The sequence below is a fragment of the Nyctibius grandis genome, chromosome 1, assembly GCF_013368605.1.
Source record: "Nyctibius grandis isolate bNycGra1 chromosome 1, bNycGra1.pri, whole genome shotgun sequence".
In the NCBI taxonomy this organism is placed as follows: Eukaryota; Metazoa; Chordata; class Aves; order Nyctibiiformes; family Nyctibiidae; genus Nyctibius; species Nyctibius grandis.
Window position 1 is genome coordinate 40,307,875 of NC_090658.1, and position 23,447 is coordinate 40,331,321.

The 23,447-nt window shown below is 38.4% G+C and overlaps 1 protein-coding gene across 1 annotated transcript in view; it reads right to left on the minus strand.

Moving 5' to 3' along the window:
- The window catches only part of KIF26B (kinesin family member 26B), a 303,945-nt gene that overhangs the window by 169,284 nt on the left and 111,214 nt on the right, over positions 1 to 23,447 (minus strand). The window contains exon 4 of the mRNA XM_068400416.1: positions 13,053 to 13,219. Within this exon, the coding sequence (XP_068256517.1) occupies positions 13,053 to 13,219 (167 nt within the window). The remainder of the gene's footprint in view (positions 1 to 13,052; positions 13,220 to 23,447) is intronic.

Below are 23,447 nucleotides of genomic sequence, written 5' to 3' on the forward strand. Positions count from 1 at the left end.
CTAATTTTAAAGCGCAGACATTTGCCCCAAAGCCTTTGCCTTCAGATACAATACGTTTTTTATTTCAGCTTTGGCTGCTAACTTCTCCACTTAATTTATATGTCAAAATATTAGGATGCTCTTTTCCCACTCATGATTTTTACTGATGTACTTGTGTCAGCAATGAACACCCATCACCTTTGCTGACTGACATCATCAACCCAAGAGGCAAAGGAAGAAGTAAAGCATGTGTGGCTTTAGGAAGGCTTTTTTTTTTTTTAAATGATACATAATGATGTACTTTCTGATAGAGACAAGAAATGGATGGAATCTCAAAAGAACAGGAAAACAATGCACCACTAAAGCAGATGTGTGCCCAGAGAAGCTATGAAAAAAACAAAGATTCCCACATAAAAAGGCAATAAAAAAGAAAATTCCAGATACTGGCAGTTTAAAAAAAAAAAAGAAAAGAAAAAAGAAAGAAAGGAAAAAACCCTCTGAAGTTCATCTACAAAAAAACACATCAATTAAAAGACTTACTTATTAATCGCTCCTAGGTAAATTAAGAAAATGAATAGTTTACTCCTTTCTTCATGGCAGTTTTTTCTTGTGCTTTGTTACAGCATTGCTGTCTGAAAGAGGAGCAGAAATACTATTCCTTGTTGCTGCACCTTCACACACAAATGAGTATGTCTTCCCAGATTGTTAAGTGAGACTATTATGACTCTCTAACGTAACTTCCCGCATAGCAAAAGCAATGGATCTTCCTCACATTAAATCTCTTAAAGCCCCCCAAACTGTGGTTAACTACAGCCTTTTTTGTTCAAATATCAATTTTAATTCAAAAAACATACACTAAAAGAGAACTCTCTGCTACTCTTGTTCATTTCAGCAGGTCATTGCCCTTTCCTAAACATGCACATTTCATTACAGTTCTGAGGTTGTCTAGCTTCAACTTCCTGCCATTACATCTTGACATGTTTTTGTCTGCTAGACCGAAGAGTCCTCTAGTATCACGTTTCTGTTCCCTGCAGAGGTTCCCTGCACACTGTCAACACATCTCTCTCTAAATCTTGTTGATAAACTAAAGTCAAGCTGTTGGAAGGCATGCTTTCCAAACTTTTAATCATCTTATTGTCTCCTCTCTGAGGCTTCTCCATTTTTTCAGCATCTCTCTTAACTGTGGACATCAGAACTAGACAGAGTGTTTTAGCAGTGGTCATATCTATCCCAAATGCAGAGTTAAAGTAAATTCCCAGTCTCTCTTCATATGTTCTTATTCTTACAGATATTCAAGAGTTCCGTTAGCTGTCCTGGCCACAGTGTCCCACTGTGTGCTCATATGCAATTAATTAGCCACGACACACCGATCCTTTCCAGTAAGCGCTTCTCAGCACATAGGCCTCTATTCTATAAGCACGGTCTACATTCTTTACTATTGCATTTATGACATTACATTTGACACTGATGTAACACCTATTGTTGGCCCAGATGACTAAGCAATCTGTTACTGACAACCTTACCAACACCACCTGAAAGATTTAACAATATTTTTGTAGTTAGTGCCCTATGGCATTCCGTACCTCTACAGAATCCCAAGAGGAGCAGAGTCATTTAACATAATACATAATTTCATCTGGTTTAGTCTATTTAATGCATTCCCAATTCGTTTCGCATTGCTGTAATGTATTAACCAAGAATTCACAGAGTGTTAACCCAAACAGTTCAGTGAAATCCACATAGATCATATTCTATCAGTTGTACTTTATTAACTAAACATGTAATCACCTCAGGAAAAACATTTCAAGCCAGTATGAGCAACACCCATTTTCCATAATCCTAAACTTATTGGCAGTGTTGATTTTTTTTAATTGTATACCATCGCAGGTATTTTCCTGTTTGCCCTGGATCAATGTCATGTCCAGTATTGCTCCTGGAGACCTGTATTGTTCCACTAAACCCTCCTTAAATAGTGGCATATTAGTCACTGGTGCTCCCAGAATTCCATGACTTAATGAAATACTTTTGTTTCCTTTTCAGAATTTTGGTTTGTTTTCCTTCCTTCTAGTTCCATTCCCATGCATAGCTTGAGCCAGAAGATATATGTATTCCTTATTTCTGTTGGTTCTCAACATTATTTCATGAGTTCTGTAGTACAGAATGTTTCTTTTCAACTTGTGAAATCATACGATTATTTTTCTCAGCTTTCATTGTGCAAGCCCACTTCTGACCTTCATGCATGCAGAAAGAAGGAAAAAAAAACCCACATCAAGAATCTGAGTGTATGAAACCTAAAGACTCTTACAACTCAGAAGATCCAAGAAATTATCTTTTATCTCATTATGAGTTTTGTCTCACTCATGACAGGTAACAGCTGAGGTTTACAGAAATACCAAATCTGGAGTACACACCCTACTGTGGTGTCCTATGGAGACACCCAAAATAAATCAGAATAAGCAAGGTTCAAACAGGAGGTCCAAGGCTAATTAACTGACCTGAACTAAAGGCCCTGAGGCCCTCAAGAATCTCTGAACACTGCTATCTTGCACATTTTAGAAATACATCATTGGATGTAACTCAAGACATCTTTCACCTTGCATAACTAGTCAGATATTTCCACAAAATCACATAGCTGGATTAAAGTAGTTCTGTTTCAATGAAAGGTTGATGCTGCTGTGTGAAGGGACAAACATGGTAGAAGAGGAGAGCTGGAAAAGGAATAGCTATTGCAATGAGAAAGCTTAGATTCACATTCATTCATTTCTCTTTCAGTAATAAAAAGCAAAAGCAGAAATAAGCATCTTTGAAATTTTATATGATATGCTCCATCCTGGACAGGTTAGTAACTCAGCTTGCTTACAGATGTCTTGAACAAAGACACAATGCAGTCCAATTTCTCTTTATGTACTTTTTCCTGTCTAATTAAAGGCTGACTGATTTCCCCCTGAATTTGCATACAAAGAGGTATTCAGGAAATAAACAGAAATAATTTCTGCTAATATTGTCTTTTCTGTCTTTGGCTAGATTTCCACAGTTCTCACTTATTCAGCATTCTTTCTAAGATTCAGAGAGTAGTGCTGTAATTCTCACAACAAAGTAACTAGCTTGGTTCATTTCTCTCATGACTGTTGGGATAATAAAACCAAAGATTGCCTCACTAGTTATGACCAATAGTTTTTAGCCTGTTTATTCAAAGAAATTAGGGTGACTAATAAACAACCTAAGTGAATCTCTCTGTCTATACCCTACAAGGACATTTGAACCCATTGACCAATTTTAACCAGAAGAATAGAGATCTTACAGAAATTAAGTCTCTACTGATTTCCTGAAAATAGACAGCTGAACAGATGAGGCAGACCCCGTCAACACTTCAACTGAAGAAAGTGTTGCCAACTCTTTATTAAACAACAGAAAATACACTTGAGAAAAAAAAGCCTCTAGAATTCCCCAATCGTAAGAAAACCTCTAAAGTTACACTCCAAAGTCATGAAATCTCAAGAAATGGATTCACAGGGGAAATTGTCTGTTACCTGCAATGCTCCTGTAATTACTTGTTTCCTAAATGTATACATTCATTTTTTGTTTTCTCCTTTAATAGGTGTGTCTCCTGAAAGGCATCTTGTAGTGTCAAATCAAGATGCATGGTAGAAAGCTCTGGAGCCCCTGTCCTGCATGTAATACATGCATATAATCCTGAACTTGAGTTACTCAGAATAGACCAAACCAATATTTTGACTGAAATATGACAATGGGCGGCAGCTGTAAGATGGGCATCGTGTTCAATCTCCAGCCGACCAAAGAGGTGAGGTTCTAAATATCTATTTGCTACAATCCACCTAATCATGCATACAGGTATACTGTGGTCTTGTCATATTTTAAATCACATCACAGGGATATATATACAAGCCCAATTGGCAGTTGTCTACCCAATGTTAAATTATTTGTCAATAAAGAAATGCTTCAACACTCCAACCCATTTACTTGTTGGAGCTTTTATTCTATGAGCAAGGAAAACTAAAGTGGTCTGTATTCATTGGTAATTGTAAGGAAAAGCCATTCAGTCATTGAATAGATTGCTCTCAAGGTTAAGAAAACACTGACTCTTTGAGCAGTCAGTGGAGAACTCTACAGACAAGGTAAATCACAGCTGGAATTTCAAGGCCGCTGGGGCAGCACTGTAACAGTACTTCTTGTAACAGGAAAGCAGTAATCAGAATAAAAAGGTTGCCACTATGAACTTCCAGGTGTTTAGGAAAAAGTCTTGTTACTATGGATTTATGATCTCTTTGAGTGAAGGTTAGTTTGATGGTGTTAAAAACAGAAGGAAAAAACAACTGGTGGTGCATATAATTTTCTGCTATAGACAGTGCAACTACATCAATTCATCTTTCTCTCTCCACAAGCCAAGATAGAGACACTATAAATCAGAACTCTTACGTCAAGGTTTAAGGGAAGCAAGAAATATGCAAAACAGTAAATCAACATAAGGTTGCCTATACTATAGTTGGCAGTCACAACTATACTAGAAGTCAGAAGATTAATGCTGTCCATGTTTATTTCCACTGCCCTAAGAGTAAAAGGCAAGATGAAACACCAGGAGTCTTTGGTAGCAGGTGCTGAGGAACTACTGCATATGCTGCTAGCAATTTTTCTCAATGTACATGTCAGGTGGAGGGAAAGGCAGTGCTGAGGGAAGGAAATAGACTCAATTCCTTTTAAGTTTTCCTAAATCAGTGCGGAACAGGTGTTCACATAGCAAGTACTCTGGCACCCCAAAAGCCTCTTAGAAATTAAAACCTACCCTTAGTCAGACTCCTCCTTTGCGAGCTATTGAAATCACAAGATGTGGCAAGAAGTAGAAAAGAAAAGAAGTTGCCTCTGTTTTAGCATAGTGTATGGAAAGCAGCATGAGTTTAGCTTCCATACACCTAGGTACTTTTGTACTGAATGCTGGAAATCACCTATCAGAATTAAGAATACAAATACATGAAAAATTGCCTCCTTCCTTAGCAAACCACTAAAATAATCAGTGCCTCAGTGCCATATCATCAGCATCCAGTACTGTTCCTGGCAATGCAAAGCATTTATCGGTATGCAACATCTAAGACTTGAGTTGCAGCAAGAATGAGGCCAGCACAGTTATTTACAGGTCTAAAGCTTCTTATCTGTAATAGCAGCAATCAGTGAGGTACAAACAGAGAAAGCAAACTTTAAGCTAAGGTAACATCTCAGAAACATCGGACAAAGGCCATTGCTAACTCCTGAAGACAGGAAGTGTGTTGGTTACCTCCTTTTGCCTCAACAGAGGCTACATAACACTTAGAGCTTCTACAAAGCATATACATTGCATGAAGGAGATCAAGTAGGTGTTTGCATTACTGGACCTTTTCATTGTAGTATAATCAGCTATTGACTCTAGGATCTGAGAGAGATGGACAGTGTTTGCTTACTAGCTAGTGGAGTCCCTGGTTACCATAAATTTTCGTGGAGTTCCACTTGAGAAAATAGCAGGTAGAAAAAGTGAAGAAAAAGGACATATAAATGTATTGTATTCCCAAATAATTTTTTTTAATTTAAAAATTGAACATAACTGATCATATAAAATTAATAGGGCAAATGAATTCTAGACATAACTTCACAAACTTGTGTACATAAAAAAGTAAAAACAAAAATTATGCAAAGCATTCACACATTTACAGAAACAAAAAGTTGTAAATAAACACCACAGATCCTTACAGGAATCGGAAACACTTTAAGATTCTGGTTTTCAGGCAATATATATTAGAAACAATTAATATAATAAATTATACTTAGGAGACGAGACATCCATTTTAGAATAAACTCTCAAGCAGAAAAACTTTCATGGTACGTGTCCTTTGCTTTACAGGATCAGATATTCATAAAATGGAATTGAGGATTGCATCACAGAGAAAGAACATAATATCTCAAAACTTTCCAAAGAAAAAGGGAGGAAAGGGGAGTTTTACTTAGAAAACTATCAAGATTTCTCAAGACTGTGAAAGGCTAGTTACACAAGAAAACTCCAAATCTTGATGACCATTTCAATAACATTATTCAGTGATTGCCATTATCATCAATACAAAATATACCATATGTGGGGCAAGTGCAGATCAGAAAACACTCACCTTGTGTAGTGCAGAGAAGCAGGTGTAGCATATTTCAGTACAGACATAACATCAATGTAACATACCTTTCATGGACTGGAATTTTAATTTCTCTGCTCAATGGTCAATAAATTGTTCCTGGATAGTAATCTTTTACTTTAAATTGCTCTAAATGATTATTTTTAAAACATGCTTAGTGCAGAAAACTATATTTGTTAACTCAAGGTAAATGCCTCTGTACATCTGAAGCAGATTACTTTGATACTAGGAACATGAGGAGGACTTACATCATTTTTATCAGTTAGTGCTTTGAGGCTAAGCAGATGGCACGTCCCTGGAAGTATAGTATTCTACGATAATCTAAAGGTAATTTTAGCTTATTTCTTTTTATAGCTTCATGGATCACTCCCAAAATCCTGTTTAAAAATCAAGGTCCATTATCTGTATTTTAAGCTGTGAATGAAATCTATTAATCTGCAACTAACATATAGTGGATCTAATTGGCATGAAGGTTCAAATTTTTTCTGTTTACAGCCCAATGCCAAATTAAACATATCAACTAGATTTCCAACCAGGTCTAGAAGTGCATACATCTTAAGTTTTTGTTTAAATAACAGCAGCATGCAAGAATCCAAAGATGCAGACACCATGGTTTTGGACACGTACCCTTACAGACTCCCTGTTAGAAATGGACCTAGTCTGGAATCTTGTTGCTAAAGTTCTTTGTAACCAAAAGATATGAACTGATTCACACAAGAGTTCCATGGGGAATGTGTCAGCTGAGGGGGGGAACAAAAAACCACCACCACAAACAAACCATCACTGAAAATCGTTTGAGACCCAAGATAGAACTACCATGCAAAATTAGAGATCATTCAAATACCTTTGCTTTCGCTCATCCAGATGTGGCACTTACGTCCTATTTTTTTTTCTGCATATCAGATCATTGCCTCCACTACTAGGCATTGCTTATTCTTGCATGTAGCTCACATAGTCTTTCCTGCAGGAACATTTTTATTTTGTTTACATTGAACCATAGAAAAAGAGTATTCTTTATGCCCCAACTGCTAGCTTGCTTTGGCTTCAGGAGAGTCAAGATTCCCTTTGGATTGGCATTTACTTTATACACATGAACTAACAGGAGGTAGAAACAGCCCGTTAGTTAGGACTCACAGCAACGGGGAGCACAGAAAAGCAGTGACTATGAACACAGATCTCTTATATTTCTGGTGAATCATGAGCACGTATGAAAAATCAGTTCCTGAAGTTGTGCACTTAAACTTAGGTGCCAATTTTAAATATTTGTTTCGTGGTCTTTCAGGTTGACTGAGATCATTGTAATTGAAATCTCCCCTACTAGTCAGCCCTAAGACAGGCTTTGAAGGTAGAAATATTTGTGAAAATGATTTACAGATGTTTTAAAAGTTGCTGCCAGCATTCCTACTGAAAGACAACCTATAGATCTTTAATCTTAACATTCTTCTTTTTACATATTTCTTATGCAGTATATGATGAGGATAAGGGGGAAAGAGTAGAAATTCTGATCAGAGTTTTCAGAAATTCTTCAAAATGTCTGAGAGACTGACCACAATTTAACCACTAAATTTAGTTTGTTCAGCTAATGAAAGAAAATCCTGTTAGGTTCTGCATAGTTTAGACAGCAAGAAACCAAAATATGTTTTCACCAAAGTCTCAGAAAATAATTTTCTCTTAGGGATATTAAGGTTAGCACTATTTGACATCTAGGACTTCTCAAGCAGTGCCTAAACCAGGGAACCACTGCATGGCTTAAAAGAGCAGTTGGGTCCACCATTCTTCAGCATGAAGAAACACTGTCATCTGAGTCATCTGCAGTTCAGACCACTTAAAACATTCAAAACTTCAGCAGAACTTTCTTCTGAAAGGCACAGAGCATGGGACAAGCAGCTTTCACTCTGTGACAATGTTCACAGGCTCTTTCCCAAAAGGTCTCTCAGGCCTCAGCAGCACCAACACCCTGGGTGAGCCTACACAGCCTGCTGTGCACCAGCACAAGTTACAGCAGTACCGAGAAGAGATTCCTGACCTGGCTCCACATCTGCTAGTGTAATGCTTCAGCCACACATCAAATGCTTCTCCCATGAAGCTTCCCAAGCCGAAGCTGGGCTCTGTGGTACAGGAATAGCCACTCCAACCCATTTCCTTCTCTACTAGCTGCTGTCTCTGTTTCTTACATGGTTTTGCTGCACATGTTCTAAGAAACGCTCTGTTGCAATGCCAGTAAAAGTTCATTTTTCTGAACTTCCCCCAGACCTCTGAAAAATTCAAGCCAGGACCTTAAAATGGTATGATTAATTTAAAACAATACACAGTCTTTAAAGAAAAGCCCTGGTGTTTCTGGATTCTAAGCCTTTGGGCTTTAAAAATTTTCCCCATAAGCACAAAGATTGCGCAGACTAGCTCCTTAATTTAAATTTCAACTAAAGCCACATAATATTGTACCTATAAGGAAAACCAGCAAACATCAAAAGTTCTGTAATAAGCTGATAGTTTAGCACGTGCATGTGAAAAACAACAAGGCATGAGATTCAAGGTTCTGGGGTCTTTGGAGTGCTAAGTCATCAAAACAGCACAGCAGCGTTAACAAGAGTGTCCCAGAGATAGTGTCCTCATATAAGCCTTGTAGTTCACGCAATATGTACCAGAATTTTTAAAAATACTCAAAAAGGATTCTCAGGAGTGGAAGGGAAATCTGTGGAGCACTCAACAGCATGTTGTACACAACATTCACAAGATCCCTTTGCTGTAAGACACTGCCTCATCTCATCTTCCTCCAGCTGCCAAACCACACAAGGATGAGGAATGAGTGCAGAAAGGGTCACTAGCAGTTTTTCCAAGAATGGAGGTAACTGTAATTAGAGCTTATCCCATGCTGAGTAGCTACATGTCAGTTATACATGAAGCTAAGGTTTTCTATTCCTTTTTTGTCTCAATAAATTTTTTTAAAATCTAGACATTTCTGTATTTCATTTGAAAAACATGCCTTGCTACATCTACAACAGTAGCATTGTGTGGCCCTGCCTAGTGTTTAAACTGTACAAAGACATGGAAAATGATCCCTAGAACAGACTTTTCAGGCTACTTTCAAGATTATCTATATTCCCATTAGGCTCAAATACGACTATATCTGATTTCAGACTGAGGCGGGCTTTTGTTCAAGATACACTGTTAGACTTCCTGACCAGCAACAGGAAACAATTTTCAAGACTACCATTTAAAAATACCTCCTCCTCAAAAATTTTTACCTTTTTTTGAAAGTCGAAAGAGAAATGGGCTTTTATGTTTCTCCTTTGTCCTGAAGCAATAAAAGTTTTTTCCTCTCTGAGAAAGCAAGCTTGCTAAGACAGGGAAAACAAGGAACAGTACCAAGATCCCACAAACCTGTAAGCATTGTAAGGACAACTGAAAGGCTCTGGTCCAGTTTTGACTTCTAGTTCCTGCACTGTGCTATCATCCTTTGAGAGACTATTGAAACTCTACAGCCCGGTCACAACAGAGAAGTTTTTTCAGAAGGGCAGGTTTATTTATGGTATAGTCAGGCCAAAGCTGAAGTTAGAGTCCCAGGAATTTTCTCGATGTAGAAACCAGCATAGATAGGAACAACGTTCAGTACCATGCCACTTGACTTGCTAGAGCTTCACAGAGACACCAGGGAGACAAATGTCAGAAGGTCCTTCCCTCAGTTCTTTGGCAGCATCAGCACTGGCATATACTTCTCCCTTAACTGGTGGTGGCATGCTCCTACATTGTGCTTGGAGGACACAAGGCAAGAGACTAGTACGCCTTAGACTGTGATGGCCCAAAAATGCAGTGCTTCTTATGACAAAGATCCAAACTGGAGGCAAAAGTTAACTCATGTAAAAATCCTAAGATGCTCTGCAAATTATTCTTTTTGTGTACAGAATCCTACCATTCTTTCACATTCACTAAATGAATTATTTTCATCACAAATGTGTATTAGTAAGAAGCAAGATGATGCTAAATTAGCATGGATTGGAGGATATCTGAGACAAAATAGCCCTTAGCAGAAAGGCAAATTTGGTGCTTGTCATTAAAAGTGCAATCAATTGAATTCAGTTTCCATATCAGAACCACCATTAGAAAATCATTTTTCATACCTGTATCATCTAATACTCATAAGCCTACCAGCAGAGCACTTTGGACAGTTTTCAATGTTTGTTCCTTTAAAACATTCATACACTGTCCCATGGAAATCCTGACATATCATAAATTCTCTTGCAGCAATATCCCAACAAATGACAATTCATAGAAGTCGCAGCCCTTTTAGCTGGCTTGGAGGTCTGTCAGCTATAGCTCATGAAACATGACGGTTAAGTACTGAGATAACTGATAAGTTCCCTGGCTTTTCAAAAGATTGAGAGTCACTGTGACCTTCAGACACTTCTCCATGGCTCGATGCCAGCTGTAGGCCAGTCAGTGAGTATCACTGTTGGACTGGTAGTGACTGAGAACAGAAAAATTACAAGTTCCCAGTATTCCACTCCTGATGTCTCTCGAGTAATTACAATCAAAAGTTCCCATGGATGCCTTGACATTTCTTCCATACTATAGCATTTTAGTTAATTGAGTTTTTTCCTGATGATGGATGACTTTTATATCTGAGCCTCATCTGAGGTTTGCTTTGCTTGTTAGGGAACTTAGAGTGAAATACTGTGGGACATCATTCAAATTTCAGAAGAATATTTTCTACTCTTCTACTTCTGACTACAGCTACACATTAGCAAATTTCCCTGGCTGTATAATAATGTCTTACCTACTGCCCATGAAAACATCGTATGTGACACACGTTCAAAAAAACCAGGCATAGCTGGTAGTCACTACTCCACGTGCCACTTACAATCAGAAAAAGTGAAAATTTAGAATTCATAATGCTGATACAAATGCCTTTCATATTGTAAACAGAGCACCACATTAATGAGTTTGACAACCACTGACTTCTACTTCGTATTTTATACTACACAGGCTTCTTACCCTAACTTTACAAAAATGCAAATAGACGCGTAAGATGCCAAACAAAAATTAATGAGATCCACATTTTGAAAACAAGTCGTGGATTTTCTTGTTAAAAGGTAAAGCAGCGAACAACTGATTTGCACTTGCTGCTTGAACTGTCAGTAGATGAAGTCCAGAACAACACTGACTTATGTAAATTATATTAATCTAATTATCCAATACCCCAAACTAAACCAGGCATTTTGGTCTTACTAAGTACAGTTTAAAAATAAACAGCCTAAACATGAGACCTCTGCTGGGCCAAGCATACCCAAGAACTCACACCATCAGCTAGAAACTGAGTTCTACTTAAAATGCTGTGATTTACACTAGGGATTTTGAGTATATTTAATTAGTTTCCTGCATTTCAGCAGAGTATATTAAGAGCAAATGAATTCTCTCAGCATAAAACAGTGAAACAATGAAGAACAAATGAGTTAAACCATCTTCATAAATCAATTCATGCTAAAATATGTGCTAATCCCAATCTGCACTCCGGTTAGATATTACCATATGAGTACATTCAGCAATTTTAATTTAAACTGTCTGCAGTTAAACACAAAAGGGCGGCAAATCAAGACCACTGACATCATTCACATTTGTTATTGCAGCATCACATTTGTAAAGAAAAAATGGCAGAGCTGCCCCAAACAATATTCACTCCGTCTTCTAAAATGCTACTCTTAATCCTTTTACATGATTCACTTATTGTGTCACACTGATTGAACATATGCAGTCCTCATGTTTGTGAGGAAAATCTTCTTTCCGGATTTAGAGAGTCCAACAACTTCGCAAGTTTTCAATTTACCTTTAAAATAAAATAGAATCATGTGGAATTACTGTTAGCTCTCTAAGGGGTAGGAAGTTAATCTGAATATGCCTGAGGTGTTCACTCAAAAGTTCACTGCATGTTTTGAAATTCAGATCTCTTACTGGATTGGAAATGCTGTAAAATTAGCTTATTCTCTTGTTATTTCATTACTTCCACAAGTCTTCCCAAGTCAATCTTCTAATTATCAAAAAGCATTAAAATACAAAGATTATTTCAACTTCTTCAGTTACATAAAGATTCAAGCGGGCTAAAAAGATTATGTTCTGCAAAGAGCATATTTCTGCATGGAAAAATATTTCTGTTGTTGATTGATAATGTATATTTCACTTATTAACTCTTATGCCCATTTAACAAACCATTTCTACTAACAAATTAATAAAGATAGCCATAAGATTTTTTAATGAAACTTTATGTCATCAAGATTTTCTGAAACATTGGCTGAATATTCAACAGAAAAGGTGTTCCGAGGCTCAGGTCAATTCAACAGCATGACAGGGACAGAAACTGAAATCAGAAACTTTAACTTTTCAGTCCAAAAGTGGAAATCTTTATAATTTCCCTAGATGGAAGTAAAATCCAATAAAGAAGCCTGAAGGTTGCCTGCCAAACAAAACTATCCACCTCCAGTTAGCTCTACAAATAATTGCCTATCTCAGAAAATTACTTGGATGGGCCCTTCTCATTCAGGTATACACCCCTCTAAAAAAATCACTAAATCAGGTATTATTCCAAGAGCACAATCACATTTTAACCCAAATCAAGAGTTAAAGAGATATTTTACAGAAGAGGGCAGAAGTATCATCCCCATCTTACAGACAAATGCATACAGGTGGATTAAACAACATTTTCATGGTAATTCAGCAAATTTGTGATAGATCTGTATCTATAGCCACGTTTCAACATGTGTGCTGTAGTCTGTCAACCCCACTTCTTCACTACAGAATCATCTCACAGAATCACAGAATCAATCAGGTTGGAAGAGACCTCTGGGATCATCGAGTCGATCATCTCCTTTGAAAGAAATTATGTTTCCAGAGAAGGAAAATCTGAGAAATCTCTCTTACCTGGCAAAAAATGATGCTGCCACCGAGGTGCCTGTGGATACTTCACTGGCAACATACGTGCTCTGGGAAGGAGGAAAGCTGTACAAGGAGGGTTTATCTGCATTGTAGCGGTTCAATGCTGCTTCAGTCAGGCCCTCTCGACTAGTCTCTGTCATAAGCTGAGATATCTGAAGACAGAAAAAAACAAAAGTGTCATCAGCTAAAGCTCATTAGCTGACCCCTCCTCATCCAGAAGTACCTCTGGGTTGCAGATGGATTAAGAGAGGCATTTAATTCACTACATCTTTGCTGCTCTGTGAACAAGTTTATTGCTTCTGTCACTCTAATCCACAGTACTTTGGCTCAGCTCTAACCTTGTCTGCATTAAAACTAATGGGATAAATTCATCCCGTCACTAGCAATGTCAATAATGTGTATGATTTTCCATCCATATGGAAAAGAAAGAGTAAACCATAATCCTTGCTCAGTTTTACCTCAGGGTACAAGAGAGACAGCTTAGATGTGTGCAAGATATTTATATTTTACTTCAGGTAAAAAATACATTTGCTTGCCTTTGTAAAATAACACAGCACTAGTGTATCAAGTATTTTTGTTGACCTTTCTCCAGAAAAGCCAGCATGCAGCATAGGAAGGAGTCCCTTGGGATCCTAGACTATTTATCATCTCTCTGGAAAATTGGGATCATTACCACTCACTTTCATTGACTTTCTTAAAAGCTTTTAAACACCTCATGTTTTCATTCTTCTGATGGCCCATTTAACATTTTTTCTTCCCCCTGTTAGGAAGCCTCATCTCAGCCCTTCATTATCTGGGAAAAGAAATGGAGTTCAACCAGACTTGACCCAGCTCTTCTCAAATTAACTGAATGATCTTTATTGACTTCAGAGAAAGCTGGGTCAGCCCTGTTGAAGCACCTCTTCAAAACTTTTATTTCAGTTTCTTGACTATTACTTCTGCATGAATTTGCAATGGTGTGATGTCATCTATTGTACTTCATGCAATTCCTAACAACTTCCCTTTCCTCCTTTTGTTCACCAATGCGTGTCACAAAATTGCAACATATGTCTAAAAAGAGCCCTCCCAAATCATTGTTAGCAATCATCCAATGCGTTGCTTCCTTCCCCCTGCAAAAAGTTTGCAAGAACCAGTCTCTCACCTGTTCAGTTTCAGTTCTCATGCCTACCCTTATCACCACAGTAACCACAGAGCATCTTTGTGAGGCACATCAAGAAAAGGACTTGAGATCATCCTGTGGTTCTTTTTCCGCTTAGGCTTGCTTTAGTTCAGCTGTTAAGCATTTCAGTTAAAGACAAAGTTGAAGAACTGTGATTTGTATTTGGGAGGGGAAAAGACATGTCATATGGCAACATTTTTTAGACCAATTATCAAGCCACCTGTTTGTTTTATAGAGAATTATTACCCATTCTACTGTGGCTAAGAAGATAATCTAAGAGTTCATCTTTATTTTACATACTCTTAGGTCGAGCAACTTTAATACCTCAAGAACAGGAATGCTCATCTAGCCACTCTATTTTATTAGGAACAAGTAAAATTGCTGAAAGTGCCCCTATCATGTTAGTCACACACTGAGCCTTTCTAATTTACTGATTCACTATATCGAATGAGCAGTGCTCTCAGAAGGCTATAGCTGAAATCCTGGACTTAAATCATCTCATACTACTGTTAAAACACAAGAACTTAGGCTGGCTGCCAGGACATCTCCCTACATTTCCAGTGTGCAGGCAAACAGACATTTGTTCTTCAGTGTTCTGCTAACCCACGTATGTCCACTTGGGGAATCCAATACACTTGAATTCACTAAACAATAATTTCCTCAAATTTCACGTAATTTTTGCTAAACCAGTTATTTATATTTGCGGTGAACTAGCACAAGATTCTGCCCTAACCCCTCAAATTATCCTGAAACCAACTTCATCATCTACCATGCTGGGAACTGCTAAGCAGACAGATGTTAAAAGCTCTCCTTTCAGAGCAGAATACACTTATAAACCTAACCTCATCTTAGTCCATCCAGTTCATATACCTGAAATCAGGGATGGACCATCATTAATCAATTGCCATTGCTGACAGCGTCACTAGGAAGTGCCACTCACTTCCATGGCAACCTGACAGCAGTTAAGAAGTTGATGAGTTGACTTATCTCAACTGCAATCATAACCTCCCGATCTTCTGCGAAATAAAGATTTGCAGCTCCAAATATGAATTTCCACAGCCAGTGCTGCACATTTCTATTGCTGTCAGATCCCCTGAAGCTGTGAGAGGGTGGGGCTTGAAAGAGGCATTTCAGCCAACTGCAAAACAGGAAAGGATTTGTGTGTTTCTGTGTTTGGGACATCCAAAAAACATCCATCATGACGTGGGCACAAAAGCAGTAACTAAATGGTTTCTGCGATTACAGAGACTTTCAGGTGATCCATGCCCATACCCACAAGTCCTATTAATGTGAACAGCACAGAGCAAACAGAGCAATAAAAAGCCTCCTACTGACTGCGGACATTTCCTGAAAGCTACTGCTCTCAAGCTTCCTCAAAAGTTGATTAGACACTTTGTTCATGAGCTTTTGAATAACTAGTTCTTAAATACAAGCATTCCAAAATAATCAAATACTCACTTACCAAAGAGACATGAGATTCTTTTAGAAAGATATAAATACAAACCATACCCCCTCACCTATGCACTCAGAGAGAAATAGATAATAGTCAGTAAATGGAATGATAATGCTTTTTAATAAATGGGGATGAAGATCTTACAAAGCCTGTATTTAGGTCATGTTTTCTTATAGTAAAATGCAAAGGAACTGAATAACAAGCTGGAAGTAATCAAACATTTACAAATTCTGTATTTGTGGAGTACCACACTAACCATAGGACAGAGAGAGAAGAGAGATTAATATTCATTTTAGGAATTGCATATACTATGGACAAATGCAGAATGAGGTTGTTTCTATATAAATGTAGGCTTTTCAGTAGTACTGCTATTTTATCGTGTGTCCTACACAACAGTCCAAGTACTACAGGGATGGTCAGCTGCTCAAACTGCAACCTGCAAAACTTCTGTCTGGTACGGACCACCAGAGCCTGCTGGGGAGGCAGCAGCTCTCCTTCCTGTTCATTCACACAGCTTGCTTTGTTGCAGAAAACAGGAAGCTACTGTTGACATTTATATTGATGTATTACCTGTGAAAAGCAGAATCCCAGTGTAAACAGCCATGTCAGAGACCTCTCCCAGAGCTGCCCTGGGTGGACACTCATAACGGTACCAGTTGGGCTTGTTAAGCACCCTCTTGATCCTGAGGGTCCAGCACCACCGCCTGGTTTCCTTACCCATGCTGGCACATTTCCTGGGCAAAAATCCATTTCTCAGCATGAACTCTCTCAGAACTAAACTCCCAAATGTACATATTGTCTGTTCTTGAGCTCCATTGATTTACTGTTTGCCTCAGCAGGGACACTTCTTAGTTGTCAGTGTATTACACGGGTACAAAATAGGAACATACTTTATTTTACCTAACACAAGACATAGACAAATTAAGGCAAAATAAGAACTGGCTTAAGCAACAGTCTAGGATCTCCTAATGTAGAAAAGATTTCCAGTTTCAGCACTTGCTTACTTTGTCTGCCAAAGTAGGATTTTTCAACAGTGAAATGTCTCCAGAAGCAATGAAAGTGGAAATATTTCCCTGAATTTCAAACATTTTACTGTTCCTTATTTGGGAAGCCTGCAACACTACTTGATGCTATACAGGTAAAAGCCCACAGAAGTACGTAGTGATACTGCAACACTGATAACCTCAAGCAGAACATCACGTTGTGCTTGGACAAGTTCCTCAAGTCACTCTGCTGCTCTCTTTTCCTTAAATCAAAGCAAGAACAGGATAACAAACTAGAACTTGATATTTAATTATGGAATTGTCCCTTTGGTCACTCAGCCAGTGGAGATGAAGGGCAAAGACAGTGCTATGCCAAATTCTGGGCCAGGCTGGGAACCTTTTTTGTGTCCAGGACTTATCAGAGTATTGTTTATACTGCACAAATTTGTACATCTGGGTCAATCCACAGGCTCAGTACCTCACTAGACACATGCCCACAATATTTGACTAATAAATCCTCATTTATTTGCAGAGTTCAATACATATACATAAAGTAGTGGGCAGAAAGAAGTCCAGATAATTCATATATCCAGAGACTACTGACTTTGAGTCAGTTCTATAGCATTTCTTTCTTTTGCCTCATAGATTGGAGAGTGTAGAAATCATTTAAACTATTATACCAAACTGAAAAGTGGGCTTTGGAGGTAATCTTACCATCTCATTTACTTTGACCTCCGGTCACAGTACCAAATTATGTCTTTCTCCTCTGAAGTTCACACATACACAAACTTGAGTAAATGCATCCAGGATATATCAAGCATTTAAGGAAAAATACTCATAAAACAGAGGTTTCCAAAGCTCTTAGAGAATTTCTTTTTTTCCCCATCCCAGTTCAAAATACATAGTTGAAAATCACACTTTGAATATTAACAAACTCGGGCTCTTTTTTTTTTCTCCCCCGTCCCCGCCCCATAATGTATACCTGGCAAGTACAGTTCATATAAATCTGCTTCTTCAGTGTCACTGTCTCTCTCACTAGATACTATTTCTGGATTTAAGGGGGAAAAGAAGAACAGACTCCTCAATTCTCTTTCCCTTCCCTTCTGTGAGTACCCACATACCACATACATGAGTTTTAAAATCGGTTAATAGGATATATTTTGAGAAATTCCTTTATTGAATTGTTGGCAGCACATCACTGCCTGGATAAGCAACAAAAAGACAAAGTATGGAACAACGCAAGCTTTCATGCCTCAATCAAAACCCTTTAAGTGCACATGGAACAAGACAGATGTCCCTCCCAAGGCCCCATTTTTTTCTCCTGTCTCATAAAAGCAAGGCATCCATTAACCTCCTCTTTCACTGCCTTCTGCCAGTATACAGCAAGAGCTGGAGATAAGTCATGATATAAATTCTCTACATCATAGCAAAAAGATGGCTCTGCAGTTAAACCACAGGTGTCAGCCAGGCTAGATTCTCTTCCTATTCCAATTAGAGAGTTGCTCTGTGCATAAGACTTGCCATCATGCAGTATAAGGTTAATTATATTTACGTAAGGGCATTTTACAGCCAAGCTCATTAATGTTTCTAAAGCTCCTAACTGAGGACTCCCAAGTGACATTACTGTACAAATGCAAGTTAGCATTAATGAAAGATGTGAAACATCCTTTGCTCTGGAGGTAGTGAAGCATTCAGGAATATCCCCAAAATCTAGTTAACGTCAATAACTGACGAAAGAACTGGAGGTATAGAAACGTACAAAATGTATCCATGTCTGAATTCAAATTCAAGATATAAATCTGTGTTCAAATTCACTATAAAGCCATCCTCAGTGTCCAGAGATCCTAATCTCAGGAGAGAAGCTCTCTATTCATAAACACACACACACACTCATGAATGAATTCTTTGGCAGTCCACTCTTGATTCAGAGCAGCACTGAATTTTCGGCACAATAAATACTGAATAAATTACTTCCTGGCTTATTTTAGACAGCAAATATCTACATTAACCAAGAAGAAGGTTCTTCTTAAAGACTCCCCTTTAAAAGATGAGTTGAGGGAGGCTCTAAAGGATACCTCTCTCTCAAAGCTTCAGCACACCAAAAACATCATAAATTCGTATAAACCCGCTTAGAACACAAGCTTAGCAGCTTAGTTTCAAGTTTTCCATTACGCACAATTCAGGTGTTCTGGCTCTTCTAAAATATTAATCTTTTACCTTCTGTTCAATTCCTTTTGGCTCATCACAGTTTACTCTCAGCCATAACAAGATAAAATTATTCTTCCTGTTTGGCTCAAGGAGCCTAGTTTCTGGTCTATGGGAGTGCTGCAACAAGCACTGGGAGAGGCATCTCATAGTACATCATTCACATGTGTCTTTCTTCTCACACTTGTATAGAATACCAAATCTTTCCCAAGAACTAAGTGACCCTATTTTTCCTGGACTTGACCTACTCCTACCAATTCTTACAGGTTGAGGCAAGAACTCTAATTTACAAATTAATTTTGAAAACTCAAAGAATTCTTTCACTTTCTTTAGTGTATGAGTTCACCGTCTGACGTGACAGTGTGGTGGACTGTAGAACAAGATAAAAATTTTAAGACTTCAGTAAGTCACCAGCTTCCCAGCCACTACAAATTTCAGCAGAATTACAGTAACTTGCCTATAGGAAGCAGCATCAGAAAACAAACAGAGCAGGAGCTGACACTTCTTGAGTCTCTTCAGCAGAAGGGATGTTAATGAAGGGAATATTGGAGTACCTGCTTCACCTAGAGAAGGCATCTCTTACCAAGGGAATGTATCAATAATAGTAGGTCCTCTTCCTACAATTTGGCTGTTTTATCTGAGCCCCTTTGGAAATACTGAATTAATCCCTTTTGCCTATCATGGAAGTTCTGCATTATTTTCTGTGCAGCAACAAAAAAGTGCAGCATAAATTTATGTATGGTAGCATTCAAAGGACAAGGTGACAGCTGGGATCCACTGTGCTCAGTGCCAAAAAGAAAAAGAGAAATGTGGATAATTTGACATTTACTATATTTCATTTTCATAATTTTAGTGTTGTTGGGAGAGGTTAGCACGTGAAAATAGGAAAGGGAAATACTTAAGAGTCCGTTTCAAATATTGTTAAATACAGCTTCAAATGCTTTGAGGTAAATCTGGAGAGCGTTTACTGAACTACCAGTAAACTCAAGTGGGGTTTTGGGGGTGGAGGGGTAGAGGGAAAGAGGAATCTTGTGCTGCCCACACAACTTTCAAATTAATTTTAACGCATACTTCACAGGGCAAAAAGGAACAATTACAGCATTCAATAAGAGCAACTTGAAAGTCGTGGAGATTTGCTAGGTCAGTTATATTTACTATACCACAGAGTACCAAAGACATACTCTGCATCTGTCACAAATCACTCACTACAACAGAGGTGACATTTAAGGAATTATTCAGGACAAAATTCACCTTTAGAAAAATAATTTTGAAACAGTAGCAAGTTCCTGTTAGCTGAGGGCACTGGCATAGTCTTATAGCATCTTGCCATTTGATTATGACCTTTTTCTCTCATAGCAGAATAGTAAAATGCTATAGCTTGAGATCCCTTCAACTGCTGATACAGACACTGTGTGAGCAAGACAGCAATTCCTGACAGTCCTTTCCTGTCAAAAGAGTGCATTCTACGAGGAACAGGCTGAAAAAGGACATGCGTAATGTCTGCTGCATTCAGTCTCTTTCTTGGATGTAGATATACCAAATACTGCTCAGCAAAGGCAACTCACTATTCATTGTGAATCCTGAAACTCTAGGCAGGGTCCTTGGGCATGCTTTGCTCCTGCTTTATTCAAAGTTGCGCACAAAACCTGAAATATTGATGTAGCAGAAGAAGCTACAGTAACAGCACAGATTTTGTGTCTAAACACGAAACAGTGCACCTTAGAAAGAGTGAGGTTTTTCAAAGGGGGAATCACTGGGATGGCAAGAATGCTGACTATGGTTTGCATTTAACAAGGAATACTCAGATTGTATTTAGCATAATCTACTTTTACTTAAACATTACTTAGTTACCATGACAGCACCTAGAGCTTAATTGCAACCTCCAGCTTCCTGCAGTCCAAAAGAAAGATGACCTTTGACTGCCGCAGCCACCTTCCATGTCCCTCTATAAACAAGACAGCTATTTAACACAGATCCCGTGCACTCCTCAGCACAGATGAAATCCCAATTGGTGCAGGCGTGTACATATTCCCATCAATACTATTATGATACAGTTAGTTCCACCTCACACTCAAGAGCCCGGACCGTTAAATGAAATATTTTACAGCAAATCACTGAATATCTTTGAATGATCAGCTACTCAGAGGCTGATCCAACAGCTGATCAGACATCCAAATAACGATGGGTTTCTCTGCTGTAAGACATTTTCCTCTGATTCTTCCTCCTAGGAGTTCTGCCTTACAAAACAGTATTTTTGAAATTTTTTATTTATGCTGTATTTTCCATTGTAAATAATGTCACTATTTTCTGAGCCACCCAGTATTCTCCCTCTTACTTTCACTCATTCACTCAGTGCACATCCTTGCTCTAGCTTTTGAACTGAAAAGCAAAGCAAAACAAACAAAACCAAAACCATACAGAGCAACAGTACTGCCTGAAAATCTGTGAGTTACTTCTTGAGCTCACTCTCCTCAAAAACAATACCAAATAAGAATTGCATTAGCAACAATGAAAGCTTTATTATAAAACAGGAAATCTGCTCTATTAAGCCTGTGACAATGGTTCATTCGCTTGATCAGCAGATTCCCATATCTACCATAACTTGGTAAACGTAAGTTGATGCACATTCCCAAGCAACCTCCACCTCTGAGACGTGACTGATATAGACTCATTTTGATCTGGCTTAGCAATGAATTCACTTTTCTCAGTTTGGCAATGCCCTCCTGAACTAAGCAATCCAGAGAAGGAACAGTTAGCAATCTACATCAAAAGGAATCAGTATATTGAGTCTGAAACAGTATTGACCAAGCCTGCTTCTCGCTCGCTCACTTTGTACCTATTAAGCAGAAAAGCAAACAGGAAAAAAGTATTAGAGGAGGTAAAATTACATGACCTTAAGCATTCAGGACAGTAAAAATCCACCTTGGTGACCACCTGAGTGACCTTAATGCTTGTACCAAAGTTGCAGATTCTAGTCTGCAGTGCTCCTGTAGTCTGAGTGACATAGCCTGCAAATTTTATTCATTGGCTACTATTTCATTATCAAACTATTTTTTGGAAGGTGATGCCTCTACACTGTTACAAAAACACAACAGCTATCATAACTCCCCTTCCTCAATACCCTCAGTGTTTTCTGATGTCCATTCAGGATCATGCCAGCCTCACTCCTTCCCAAGTAAGCTACAGGCAGGACAGCCATCCTGGGATGCAAGTCTGCTCACCCTCCATACCCCAGGGCTCCCCCAGTGAAGCAGACTCCTGCAATGCTATGAGCTGTTCCTTGCGAGTAAAGCAGTAAAGCACCACCAACTAGAGCCACATACACCTCTCATTCTTGAAGCTCCACCAGTCAAGTCTCTGTGGACAGAAGAGCAATGTAAGGTTTCCCAGCTGACATATTCCCATACTTATTCTGCAAATCAAAAATAGGAACAGCAGCTAGCAAAGAGAGGTTCTGGTCTCAATTTTGTCTCTCTAAGCATTTCAGCAATGCAAAAAGATACTGTGCAGCAATACAATAAAACTGCTTCCTTTCTCGTCAAGATGACAACAATAACATGGCAATCTGTGGGAGAGCTGAGGCTGCCTCTAGCTTTCAGAAGTTTTTTTAAATCTACTTTATTAAAGCAGTTAATTCTCTTAATTACCTGTATATCCTACTGCTTCATTATAAAGCCGTACAGCTGGAAATTAAATGTGTCTTTTTCTACTATGAGTTTTATTTGCTATCAGATTAGTAACATTTTACTAGAGAAAAAGCCTGTCTTTTGTGTGCCTCACTTAAAGTTGATTTCATACATCCAGATTCAGTGACCACGCTGTAATCACTTGTTGCATCAGCTACCTTTTAAGACCTCAGTGGCCAGGCTAATTGTGCTAAAATAACTTATGCAGCAATGAAGATTGCATGCAGGCTATGAAAGATGATCACGTCTGACTTCTGTCTGTCTGTACACATGAGGTAGCAGCTAAATTAAGTGACTGCACTTTTGAAGCTGAGGCACAAGTCTCTCTAGTTCACTGTGTGCAGGAATGATACATTTGTTACGAAAACAAACTTTCATTTCTCTGATCAGTTACTAACCTGCCAGCAACGTCAAGACATCATAAGGAGTTCAAATCTTACTGTAGCTGTTTCCCTATCACAAACAGCAATCTGTAAGCCATTGACCTTTCACTTGTCACTTGACAAGAACTGCTCTAGAAGCTATCAGAGTGTGTCAGCATGTAGGCTTGACTTAAATGGCAGTATTGACCCAGAAAGCAACCTCCTTCTGTAGCTAGCAAGAGTAAGCAATAAAAAACACCATTAGTTTTTCCATACATAGGTGTATGAACTGGATCATTAGTCTTTATTTAAAAGACATATGATCAAGTGAAAACATGAGGAGAGAGAACTACTTCATTTCCAGTATGAAAAAACCTGGCAGGCTTAGAGATTCCTGCAACTATTGCATAAGAATGTGGCATAATGCAAATTCAGCCCACACACATAATCATCTAAAGATCTGACCTTTTTGGGGGGTAAGATCAGCACACGTCTGATGGGTCTCTCACCCAGCTGCTTATAGAAAAGTGCA